General features: G+C 33.2%; 1 protein-coding gene across 1 annotated transcript; it reads left to right on the forward strand.

The window, feature by feature from the left end:
- The first annotated feature begins 6,930 nt into the window (after nt 1–6,930).
- On the forward strand, nt 6,931–7,620 carry LOC114760104 (agamous-like MADS-box protein AGL80). Its single transcript, XM_028949355.1, has 2 exons — nt 6,931–7,383; nt 7,465–7,620. Exons 1-2 carry the CDS (start codon nt 6,931–6,933, stop codon nt 7,618–7,620), a joined length of 609 nt encoding a protein of 202 aa, XP_028805188.1.
- Nucleotides 7,621–13,115: the final 5,495 nt, after the last annotated feature.

Consider the following 13,115-nt stretch of genomic DNA (forward strand, 5'->3'; position numbering starts at 1 on the left):
GTGCACCGGGGCACGTGCGTGTGGAGAGAGAGAGGGAGTGGGAGAGAGAAAGTATAAGAGAAGTGATTATTTATTAAAGAGAAAAGTAATCTGCTGGTCCTTAAAGTTCTATAGGATTTTCAATTAGGTACCTGAAGTGTTTTTTTATTTTTTAAAATTAAATCTTTATACTTACTAAGGTTATAGCCGTTAATCCTTTCGGACAAAAAACATTACAGAATGTTAACAGATTGAAAACGGCATTGGTACTGAGGTGGAAAACTCAAGAGCCGTGATATACATCTTCGATGAAGTGGTGGGTATAAGATCTTCAACACTAAGGAACACCAGTAAATGTTTCTCTAGGAAGCCATTGCCTACTTTTCAATGACCATGGAAGTCCAAGGAAGAGCAAGTCCTGCCCAGTGAGGGGAGGGAGTGAGGAATGCTGACATTGGGCATTGATAAATTTCACAAACGAGGGGAACAAAAATAACACTTGTTACTACCATTCTCAGTTGTTTTCCAGCTAAAATCCGCTTCAGAGTTTAGACCATTCCTTCCTTTCCTCCATTGAATCCAACAAATTGTTTTGCTTAATACCTAAGAGTTACACTTACGTATATAGAAATTTTGAAAAACTGGATCATATCCAAAGCTTCATGCTCAGGCCCAAAAAAAAAAAAAAGATCCAAAGCTTCATGCTTGTGTAATCTATTATGGGTCTATTTATGCTAACCCAAAAGTAGCTTAAATTTTAAAATAAGCTGGGTTTGCAGTGAGGGTCTGTTTGGCAGAGCTTATAGTTCACTGGATTTGTGCATTTTTAAGCTATCTAAACGCCCAATTAAAATAAGCTCCAAGAAGGAGCTTATTCATCTATGAGAAGAGCTTATATTAGACGTTCAGCAATGTTAGAGAATGAGATTCCTTTTTTTCTCTCCCATCTGCCTTTTCCTCCCTCAAGCTCACTTCTTCTTCTTTTTTTTTCAACCCAAAACTCCCACTTTATATTTGCCTTATTTTTTTTCCCCATTTTTATGGTGTTTTCAAATTTAATTCACTTAATCAATTTCACTTATTCATATTAAATTAATTTAAATTCATTGTATTATGTCAATTTATTTATTTTTATCATGTTTTACTTTATATTTAAAATATTTGTTATGATTTCTCTAAAGTTTTCAATTTTACTTCACTTATTAAATTTCACTTCTTCATTATGTTATCTCAATTCTTTTTTTTTTTCCCATGTTTCACTTTATATTTAAAATATTTTTTTTTATTTCTCTAAAATTTTAAAATTTAATTCACTCATTAAATTTGACTTTTTCATATTAATTTACTTTAATTTCATTGTATTATGTGAAGTCATTTTTTTTATTATTTTTCATTATTTGTTAAAACATATACTCATTTTGGTAATTTTTTAACTAAACTTACTTTTACTTAATTATGATCCAAACAACCTTTTACTAATCTCACTTTTACAAACTAACTTTTCTGAACTCCAATCTAAACACAATTCAGCTTATCCAATTTAACTTTTACTAAATTTACTTTTCTATAAGCTACTTTTTCTATAAGCTATTTTTCCAATCGCTGATCCAAACGGGCACTATATGTTTATTGGTTTTAAGCCTACCTCTGTTTTTTATCCTTAAAAACAGGGATAAACAGCGTAATACAATTTACCAGAATGTAAGATTGAAAAACCAATAGATAATATTAAAAAGTATCAGGTACTCTTAATCAGCGTAGGGGGATAAAATTATCAGCTTGTAAAGACTGGGTATTGCACTTTGAATTGAAGAAACTCATGTTTCAATTCTCCAAATATATCACGAGATTCTTCTATAGCACTTTGAACATAGGTAATGATTGGAACAGTTTGTATAATACTGCTGCTGTAGCTAATTATTAGAAAGTTTTGGGATATGCATTAAAGGAAGAAATATATTATGACAATAGTGGGAGGATGATAGACCAAGACGCTTGATGAACGGTCTCATCAAGTTAGCCAATTCTTTCTACTTTGATGCAGTTGTATTAAAATTCCAGCAAAGAGTAGACGTTCACTAGGGACCTCAATGTCAGTGCCGTTTACTATCTGTTAACATTTTATAACGTTTTTTGTCTGAAGGATTAACGGCTATAACATTAATAAGTATAAGGATTTAATTGAAAAAAAAAAAACTTTGGGAACCTGATTAAAAATCATATAGAACTTTAAGGACCAGTAGATTACTTTTCCCTTTATAAAATTCAGATGTTTCTATCCGCCGACATGCCGTGTGTGATCAATAGACAAGTCAAACACTGCTTCATTGGACTAGAAATTGAAGATTGCATAGCAAGGGAAGTAATAATACTCTTTTTGATATTTAATATAAAAACTAGATAATTATTTTTAATTCTAGTGATAAAAAGCTAGATAACTAATTTGCAGTGTGTATTGTTTTTTTTTTCCTTTTCAAAATACTCTTTATAATTATGTGCATTATAATTATTTCTTTATGGAATTATGAAAACCTTTTATTATATGCAACCAATAAGAATATGTTGAAGAAAATTATAAATTTAAAAGATAAAACGAAATGATGTTTTATATTTTGGATCAAATAAACTAATTGTTCAGCTCCTGTATTTAGAACAGGAGGTAGTATTAGTGAACAAGTTGCTGTTCATGTCTTAATAGTATCATTGGGCAGAAAGTATATTTGTACACTTCCGCTCCAACATGGCGCTATCGTTCATTTCAGATGGCGAGACAGCAATTTAAACCATAAAAGCGCTGGATGAAATTTTCAAGGTGATGTCCATCATTCAAGTATGCTTGTTCACTTTGTAGTCCTGTTTGCTATCATGATTAAAATCACTTATAAGCATGTTTTATATAAGTTGAGACAAAACTCTTATCACATACTTGTCTCGTATTTCGTAAATCACGATTAAAAAGTTACTTATAAACTATTCTAAACGGGTCCTGTGTTAATAAAAGAAAGACGGGTGTGATGGGCTGCATGTCGATTCTCTTTAGAGTTTGCTATTATTATTATTATTATTAACAAAAATTTAAATGAGTCAGGTTATAGAGAGTTAGAGACTGATTAGAGACAGAGCATTCTAACAAGGTGGTTTCTAAGAGCTTATTTGAATTTTGAAATACAATATTTATGGACGACGACGACGACGATAAAACTGATTTGTGAGTATAATGAGGGCGCAATAACGTAATGTTTTTGCGCTAGGTATATGATTCTTTATTCTCATGCGTTGAAATACTTGACAATCTGACTAGTTTGATAAAGATATGATTGGTTTTCCCCCTTGAATTTGTGGTCAAAGTTGCAAGCTCTGCCTTCTAGTGCTCGTTTAAAAGAAGGAAGCAATACACGTACACACACTCTCTCGATTCTTAATATATGAACTAATTAACTAATTTGAGTAGATTAAATGCATGTTTGGAATCATGATGGAAATTCTTTATAAGCACGTTTCACGTAAGTTGAGACAAAACTCTTCTCATATACTTGTCTCGTATTCTGTAAATTACTATTGAAAAGTTACTTATAAGCTGTTTTAAACGGGCTTTAAGAATATTGTTTAAATTGATTAATATAATATATTTTTTTTCTAAAACATTCTAAGCATTTTGATTATTTCCTTCTCTCTCTTACTTGATTATTATTAAGAGAATATCAATAGGATTAATTTAAAAAAAAAAATGATAAACATGTCGAGTAAATCTTACGTATATGACTCACATCAATTCTTTAGCTAGGTCAGCTCCTAACCGGAGGAGATATATATATATATATATATATATATATATATTCAGTGAGCACTATAAGGTGAGCCAAAAAAAAATAAAAAGAGAGCTATAAGAACCTATTTTTATTTACTTTGAGATATGTACATCTAATGAGTCTGCCTGTCAAATTATAATATAAATATTTAACAATATATATATGTTCAAAATTCAAAGGGCTCAGAAATTTGTACAAGTTAATATATATATATATATTCAATATCAATCATCAATACTTGTATAACATAGATATTAAATATGACTTTTTTAAGTAAAAATTTAAAATTTGGTTCATTTTATTGTAATAGAGATTAGTCTTTTGTACTAGATCTAATTCTATTTTAAATGGAAAAAAGACATGAAACTCACAAAATTAATCCATTATTAATTGATACATTAAAATGCCTTATTCCCATTATAACCTTTAGGAATTGAATTGAAATTAAGGTTTTTTTTAAAAAAAAAAAACCGAAGCTTTAACATAAGCAGTGGGAAAATTATTGGGAAGGAGTGATCTGGAGATCAATGACAATGACCGCATTTTAAGAAATAATAATTTTAGTTATATTACCCCCGGTCCTTAATATAAGATCTCGTTTGACTTTTTATTTTGGTCCTAAGTATAAGACCCCAATTCATTTTATCTCTCATATTTAATCATTTTTTTTTCAAAATAGTCCTTCTAATAATAGTAGTTCTAATAATACACTTGATTAGTAAGGATATTTTAGAAAATACAATACCTATTTATAACAAATAACTAACTTAACTTATTTCCTTAATCTACTTAAATTAGTCAACTAGCTCTTATATTTAGGACCGGAGTAATATGAAATAGCAATGATACCTTAACAAGGACAACTGATACTTTGAAAAGGTAAATTTGAGATTTAAGTGTTGTATTAATGATTGCTTCATATTAAAAAACAACAATTATACAAAACAATAACTAAACCTAAATAGTCACAACTAATACAGTAAAAAGTTAAGTCCATTTTTTAAATACTAGTAAAGGTTGGTTAAGATAGTCATATAATTATTTATGAAAATTTGGGTATGAAATTTTGTAATATAATCATACTATCAATAATATTAATAGTTGAATAGCCAAGAAATCAACATAAATCATTAGTTTTGTGAAAACTGGATATTGTACTTGAATAAATTTTTGGTATACAAAATATAGGCAAAGCAAGACTTGTTATTTAAATGCTTTTATTTCTATGAAATTCTTTTAAAAGCTAATTAAATCGACCTTCCAGTTTATTCAAATATCCTATCCAACTTTAATAGTATTGTTTTGGAATCAGTTCTTAATTTTCATAAATATACAGAATCAAATTTATTAAATGCTCATACATCATAAATTCAATAAATGCAATTAATGAAGATCCTTTTATGTATATCATTTATTTATTCTCATGTAATTATGACACAAATTTTGATGAGACTTAAGAGGAAGTAAGATAGAAAAACAAAGCTTTACTTGCACGGCAAATGGTTAATACTTTTTCCACCAAACAAAAAGTCGCTATGCTTTTGAGTTTTGACCAAGGTAATAAAGCCTAACCCTAAAAAAAAAAGAAAAGAAAGCTGGTGAATGGGCAAATGGACAAGAAATTATAAGTATTATAAAGTTATAAATTACTACCTTTTGTTCTTCATGTAAGAGCTCGTTTAACTTTTATTTTAGTTCTAAATATAAGATTCAATTCACTTTGTCTTTCATAGTTATTCATTTTTTCTTAAAATAGTATTCGTAATAATGATAGTTTCAACCAATATACTTGATTAGCAAGGATATTTTAGAAAAGATAATACCTATGTATTACAAATAACTAACTTAACTAGTTTTCTTAATCTACTCAAATTAATCAACTAGCTCTTATATTAAGAACTGGAGGTAGTATAAAAGAAGCATATGCATTATAAATATCTCAAATCTAATAATGTTCTCGTTTTATTTGTTAAATTGTAAAATATTTGTCAACTTTTGAAAATAATATTTTTATTTCTTATCTGCACTCACTTTTTATTTTATTTTATTTTATTTGGAATCAACTTCTCATGTCTTTTGCCATTATTTTGTCTTTCTTATTTGAACCTGTCTTTCTTAGTTAATACTACCTCCGGTCCTAATTATAAGACCCAGTTGACTAATTTGAGGAGATTAAGGAAAGAAGTTAAGTTAGTTATTTGTAATAAATAGGTATTGTCTTTTCTAAAATATCTTTATTAATCAACTATATTAGCTAGAACTACAATTATTAGAAGGACTATCTTGGAAAAAAATGCATAAATATGAGAGAAAAAGTGGATTGGGGTCTTATATTTAGGACCAAAATAAAAGTCAAATAGGGTATTATATTAAGAACCGGAGGTAGTATATAGTTTAGAATACTATCTCCGGTTTTAATTATAAGACCTCATATGTAGACTACAAATGAAGTCTTATAATTAGGATTAGAGGTAGTATATCATTTTGAGCCTGTCTTATTATAATTGGTCTGGCTTTTAATATTTTCCTTCTGATCCCAGATGAGGGTAGAGCATCCCACAAAAACAATTGTGCCGTACCATCTCCAATCTCAACGGTCAAGTACTCAAATTTTTCTTACATCACTACTCTTACATACTTACCTGGATCTAAAATATATAAGCTAGATAATTAATCTAGAAAATTAAATAAATTCGCCATTAAACTTTAAATCTAACTGTAGGATTATTTATGAAAAAAAATAATCAACCAGAAGGGCAAAAGAGATTGAGAGCATATATTTATGACCAAAATGAATCTCTCAATCAATTCTTATATTTTGGACTGTTAGGAATATCCAAGTTTCAGATTTCACATCTCCTTTCAATAATATCAAACATTTAATTAGTTTAGCACCTTTAATCCAACCCACAGATTTCATCCTTAATACTGGCTATAGTTTCCAGATTTCTGAAATAAAGCAGACTATGGATCCCATCATAAATTCTAATATTCTCTGACACCATTTAATGAGTCAGCTGTAATTTCATCTTTAGAATATGAGATAGCTGTATATAAAGGGCAGGGTAGATCTCAATTCTCAAGGAATAAGTGTGCTAAACATAAGTGTGCTAAACAAAAACTGGTCTCCTTAAGCATAACCATGTCCAGAGAGGTGGTGAAACATGAGTACATCACTGATGAGTTGAAAAGAAAAGCATCGTTCGTGAAAAGGAAAGCAAGTATCATGAAAAAAGTACGTGAACTTAGCATCCTTTGTGATGTTGAGGCTGGGGCAATCGTTTTCAATGGCCCCTCTGATCCTCAACCAGAGGTTTGGCCGGACCATGAAGGTGTCGAGCAAGTGATTGAGAGGTGCCAAGCTAAGCAGAAGAACTTGAACGGGGAGGAATCGATACAGAAGAGGATTAACAAAGGGAAAGAACTTCTGATGAGAAGAAGAGAAGAAAACCATAGAGAGGAGATTTCCCAACTTATGATCCTCTGTATGGCTGGGAAAACAATGCCCTCCCAAAAAGATTGGCCTGATATGAAGATGTTAGCGGAGCAGACTTTGAAGAACATAAACTGGACTGAGCAAGAATCTGCCAAAGAAGTAAGACAGACTAATTTCAGCAGTTCAGAATAGATGTTCCAACCCCATCAACATCTGAATGATTTGGTATTTAATGTACAGAATGAAAATCTTACTGACCAACATCTGCAACATGGCATGGACATAGGAAATATGGAAGGTTATATGGGAATTGATGCATATGAGATGCCACAACCACCATCTAAAATTGCCAATTACCTATATGTTCCATCGTTTTACAACCCATTTTCTCCATGAATTTAGATCTCTGTCTTTTAGTAGTTGTTTGAGGTCTATTTCTGTCATATATGATGTTTTTGTGTATGATGGTTAGGTTTTTTTTCCATTCTCACAAAGTTGTATGTGTAGACAAATAAATTGTATATCCATGTCATGTTTATTTTGTTTTCCAAGTTTTTGTTCTCAATTACAATTCTAGAATTGCTTCTTTCTAAACCTTCCCCCCAGACAGAGAAGATAATTCTGATTTTACCTCTAATATCAATGGTAGGGTGATGGAGTCCCACATGGTCACATTGCATACCATAGGTAAATAGTTAAGATTTGGTGGAGAAATGGTATTAGAGTGCAAATTTGCCATCTCTAGAAATTGCTATTTTCTAAGGGTTTTGACCTACAAAGAAGCCAGGTGAAGTGTCATAGATTGTAGACATGAAAGTGTCAGCTTTGCAAAATCAGCTAATTGAAGGGGAAATATCGAACATGTAATATGAGTTGCCTACTTCCACACTGAATGTTATGGGTTATTCTGTAGACTATATCAACAGGTTGAGTTCTTGTCATATGGATCATGCAAAAATTCAATATTATTTTTGACATTATAGGGAAGGAAAATTAAATGACCCCTCTCACAAAAGGTTTGACATTTTTTCAATGAAAGTTTACTTTTTTGGTAAGCTAATCTCAGGGTGATTATTTCTTGTTAAGTGAGAATCTATACTCAAGCAAGATGGAAGTCATGGAAGTTGTTAAGTTTCACCAATAGAAATGGAAGGATTTCATGAAGGCAGCGCATTTTGAAGAGCCTGCTGTACTGCCTGTACACTACGAGGTACTGTGAAGTACTTGTAAAAATGATCTCTCTCACTTATCATCAGCCATCAGCATTCCAAACAGGTTTTGAAACCAAATGTTGTGCTCCTTTATACATGCAGCATTGAGCATCATCAGTGCAGGGACATGGTTCTGTTTTGTGAAATGATACCCTAATTTCTCTTTAATATTTCTTGCCTCTTTGATTTTGGAAATTAGAAAAATGCCAACTACTAAATTGCAATGACAGGCCAATGGTTATCCAGATTGATTTTGTACAATGTGTAGCATATGCCACATAATATTATTTATTAAACTACTCAGATGGTTTCTGAGCTTTTTCTACTTCTGATTTTTGAACTTGTTATGTCTAAATGAGTGAATTCTATAAAAAACTCTAAGATGAACCCGATCAATCTATATACCATTGCCAATAGGAATATGACTCACTATTCCAATCATTGCCTGTTCCAACAACAAGCACTACTCCACTGTGATGGTCTCCTTCCATTCTTGCTGCAAGCTAGACCAGACCTAGAAGGGACTTGAAAATTTTGCCAATTCTCTGACTTAGGGTAAAATACTCTTTCTTGGTCTTGAACAATGGGATTTGTTGAACCAGAAAAGCTCACTTCTTCAGAACTATATACTGTGTAGTAAAGCCAGTACATAGAACTGTGAAGTTGATTGGACATGACAACCATCTGGGAAGGTCTAGTTCTTTCTGCATCTGAAGCCCACCATTTGTTGCCGGGTTTCATCACGCAGCCCGCATCTTTACTTGAATTGGCATTTTGAATTCCTCTAGTCTAGTGAACACCGTCTCTTGACACTGCCATTCCATGGTAACACATGCACCCCCTTTCTTCGTTGTCTCCAATGAGATATCTCTTCACAGCTGGGGGTCCAACTTCTGGACCATCCATGAGCCTTCGAAACCCAACTCAAACACTAGGTGGCTCGTTGAGAATGCAGTTCTAAGAGCTTGATCTTGCGTGGAAGCTAGTTGATGCTGAGAAGTTGTATTTGGAACAAGCTAACAGCCAAGTCCTTACTTGTTGTGTTGCTACGGTCAATAACTGCTCTTGTGGAGCCTCTGATAGAGAAATAACCTCTCTGGGGCCTACAAAAGCCGCTGCGAAAAGGGACAAAAACACTCTCAATATGCATGGAAGGCCGTGATGAGTGGACTGAGATTCCTGCATAATTCTTTCTTTCAAATGTTTGTATGCCATTAGTTCTAGCCACAGCTGGAGCCTCCTGAAAAAAGCGAATTAATACAAGGAAATAGTAGGAAAAGATCTTTAACGAAGAGAGCTGCTTATTAGCTACAGCAAAAAATAATTCACATGGCTCTAATATGGGACAGATATTCCCATTGGCATTGCCCCTTCTTTTTCTGTGATTTGTATTGCGTCAGTTTTGCCCATATTTTACACTTAATCCTTCCAAAGTCCAACCTAATAGCCTGAAGGGTAAGATCTCATGACAATAGCGAGCCTCTACTATCACTTTCTTGCGTGGTAATTGACAAACAAATGAATATTTGGTCACAGGTCAGTATATTCACATGCTTGATGGTTGAACCTGAGCTTCTTCAATTTTGCAATCTGCCGTTCTTGAAAACAATTTGAGACAAAAACATTTATTGGGTTGGCACACATTGAATGTTTCTATGGTCACTGCTGGACTTACATGTTATATATTTACACTACCTTCTTCTTTAACGCACAGACATGCTTCAGATATTCCTTACCAAAACAATAACAAAAGACAAGTTGTACTCCTTGACAAAGAATGAGAAAGAACAACTTAAAAGAGTTTGGCAATGCCTTTAGAGATTCTCAAAAGAAACCCTGCAAATAAACCATTGGCTGAAATCATAACCCAAAGGAAAGCTTCAAAAGTAACTATTTCCCAAGGAAGATTTGAAGGAAGAAACTTCATACTAAAACCGGCATTCCCTTCTAATCAATGCCACCACAATGTGCAAAAATAGCACGCTGCCGGAAGGAACTTTATGCTCCTTCCTTCGCTTGAAGTCTATAAACATACCAAATACAGTCGTGGTTTTCCATTTGATAAACAAGAAAGAAGAAATAATTAAATATGTAGCAAAATGGTGTTAAGTGCCAATACATTACACTAGTTTTTGTCACACATATATTAATTCATCTAAAGTACATGATATAAACAGAAGGTTGATATGCAGATTTATTCCCAAAACTTCCATATGTTGGAAACCATCTCCAAGGTTTACTCATGCTACACTTGCCATTAGGCTCAATTAATATAAGGCCTTTTGGTGGTTTCTTCATGCTATTTTCACGTGTCTGTGTTAGCTATAGGGAACCCACATAATCATTGCATGGTTATATCATGAAAAGATTTAATTTTTTTTTTTTTTGCTATCATGAAGTAATATGAATAATCTTCTTCAGACTCTGTCCCTGCTTTGGATGTTTGTCTTGCTTATTTTCAGAATTTTAGAGACAAATAATCATCTTTCTCCATTATGAAGTTGCATTCCAGATTTGAATTAGATATTTTTGTATCTTTGTTAAGCATTTCAAATGTACAGGGAATGCTTATCTAGATTGACCTGTGTGATGTGCTGCATATGACATATGGCATTAGTTAGTGACTTATTCAAATGGTTTCTTGCCTTTCGTTATTACAAACGTATTATCTTAAAGTATTTGCCATAAACAGAAAGTTAAGAGGAAACTTGATATCCTAAATCTTGCTGTATGTTGGAAATTGTCATTGAGGTTGACCAATGCTACACTTGCCAGTCTTTAGCCAGTTTCTTCCAGTTATTTGCACTTGTTTATGTTGATTTGATTGATCTGCATAATCGTTGGATATGGTTGTGTTATGAAAAGTGGTTATTATTGCGTTGAATTCTTGTTAGGAAGTAGCTCATTAATTAGTTCCAAAACGTGTAGATTCTCTCTATATTAACCTACCAGTAGAGTATTTAATTTCCAATATTGATGCTCACGCTCCTAATGTGGTTGTGCTAAACACAACTACTATGAATGATCTTCAGGCACCATCTCTAATATATGGCTCTGGATGTTTGTATTATTTGTTAAAAGGTTCATAATGAAGTTCTTCCCATTAGCAGTAGATTTGGACCAATCTTATCGCACAAAATAAAGTTGGGAAATTAAATTGACACGGGTCCTCTGCTTGAGACTTGTCATTAACAGAACTCAAGGAAATAATTGAACTGAAAACAGCTACCAACTAACACACAACTTAAGCCTAGCATGAGGCTCTGTTGTGGCATTTGAAGTGTTTTTCATCTCTTTTTCTACTTAACGTTTAACTAGGGGTGTTCATGGGCAGGGCTGGGCAGGGCATGCCCCCTGCCCGATGCCCAGCCCGAAAAATGAGCGGGCTGCATTTTGCGGCCCGCTGCCCTGCCCTGCCCATAGAAGCCCTAACCATTTTCGGGCTGGGCAATAACGGGCTGGGCAGGGCGGGCTTCCAAGCCCAAATAGTGATACCTTGGTGAAAATTTTTTAGTTAAAGTAAAGGTATCTTATAACAATTATAAAGAAATAAATACTTGAATAAACAATAAATTCAACAAATCAATAACTTTGCTTTGTCTTAAATTGATATATCTTTTAATATAACACTAAAGTGAGCTTGCTTTTGCATCTTTGCAAGACAACCAACAATAAAAACAAACTAAAAGATACTAAACCAAATTAAAAAAAATTAAAAAGATACTAAGAAGGAAGAATTACGCATACCACTAAATGTATTTATGGCAAATAAAAGAGGGGAGAATAATATATATTATTATATATTATATATTATTATAAGTATTTTTGGCAAAAAAAAAAGAATTATAAATATATATATCACGGGCAGGGCCAAATGGGCAGGGCAGCATACCATGCCCGCAGCCCTGCCCTGCCCATAATATGCCCAGCCCAAAAATGCCCATTTTTTTTTGGGCTATTTTTTTTCCGGGCTGGGCAGGGCCATTTTCTTGCGGGCTCGGGCGGGCATACCGGGCTAGCGGGCTTGATGAACACCCCTACGTTTAACCATGTCAATTAGAGCACAAACTGTATTGAAAAGACAAACTGTATTGAAAAGAACTTGTATTTTTACCTCCGAGTTTTCACCTAATGTCTTAAGTCATTTACTTAATGTGTATTCTTGTTTCTAAACAAGTTTTAGTCTCTGACTTCTGCTTAATGCATTAATACTTTTAATAAATACAAATAAATGAATAACATTAACTCTAATTAAGAAAATGGATCGAGCCTACCAACAAGCGTTGGGTGCAGTGGTAAAGGCACCTGACACGCTCCAGGCGGACAAAGGTTCGAACCTGGAGCCGCGCTTGTTGGGAGGGGTTTACCGCCTTTGGTGCAAAGCACCTTAAATGGGCATGCCTAAACTCAACCCCGCTCCGGATTAGTTAGTTGCCCCGGGTTACCTGGTCCAGTTTAGAAGGCCAGAGACTCAGGAAAAGGCGCTAGATACCGGGGGAATCGCGGGTCACTCGCCTTAGATTACCAAAAAAAAAAAAAAATGGATCGAGCCTGTCGGGTCAGCTCTTTTAGCCTCAAAAATTGTGAGGGCTGGGTTTAGGATTTTTTTCTTGTGCCTAAAAAGATTGGCTTGTCGTTTAGGCCCTTTTATATATTTTTTTAATAAATTTTTTTATATAA

Source organism: Neltuma alba, unplaced genomic scaffold (genome assembly GCF_004799145.2).
Source record: "Neltuma alba isolate B1F8T4 unplaced genomic scaffold, ASM479914v2 tig00010931_pilon, whole genome shotgun sequence".
In the NCBI taxonomy this organism is placed as follows: Eukaryota; Viridiplantae; Streptophyta; class Magnoliopsida; order Fabales; family Fabaceae; genus Neltuma; species Neltuma alba.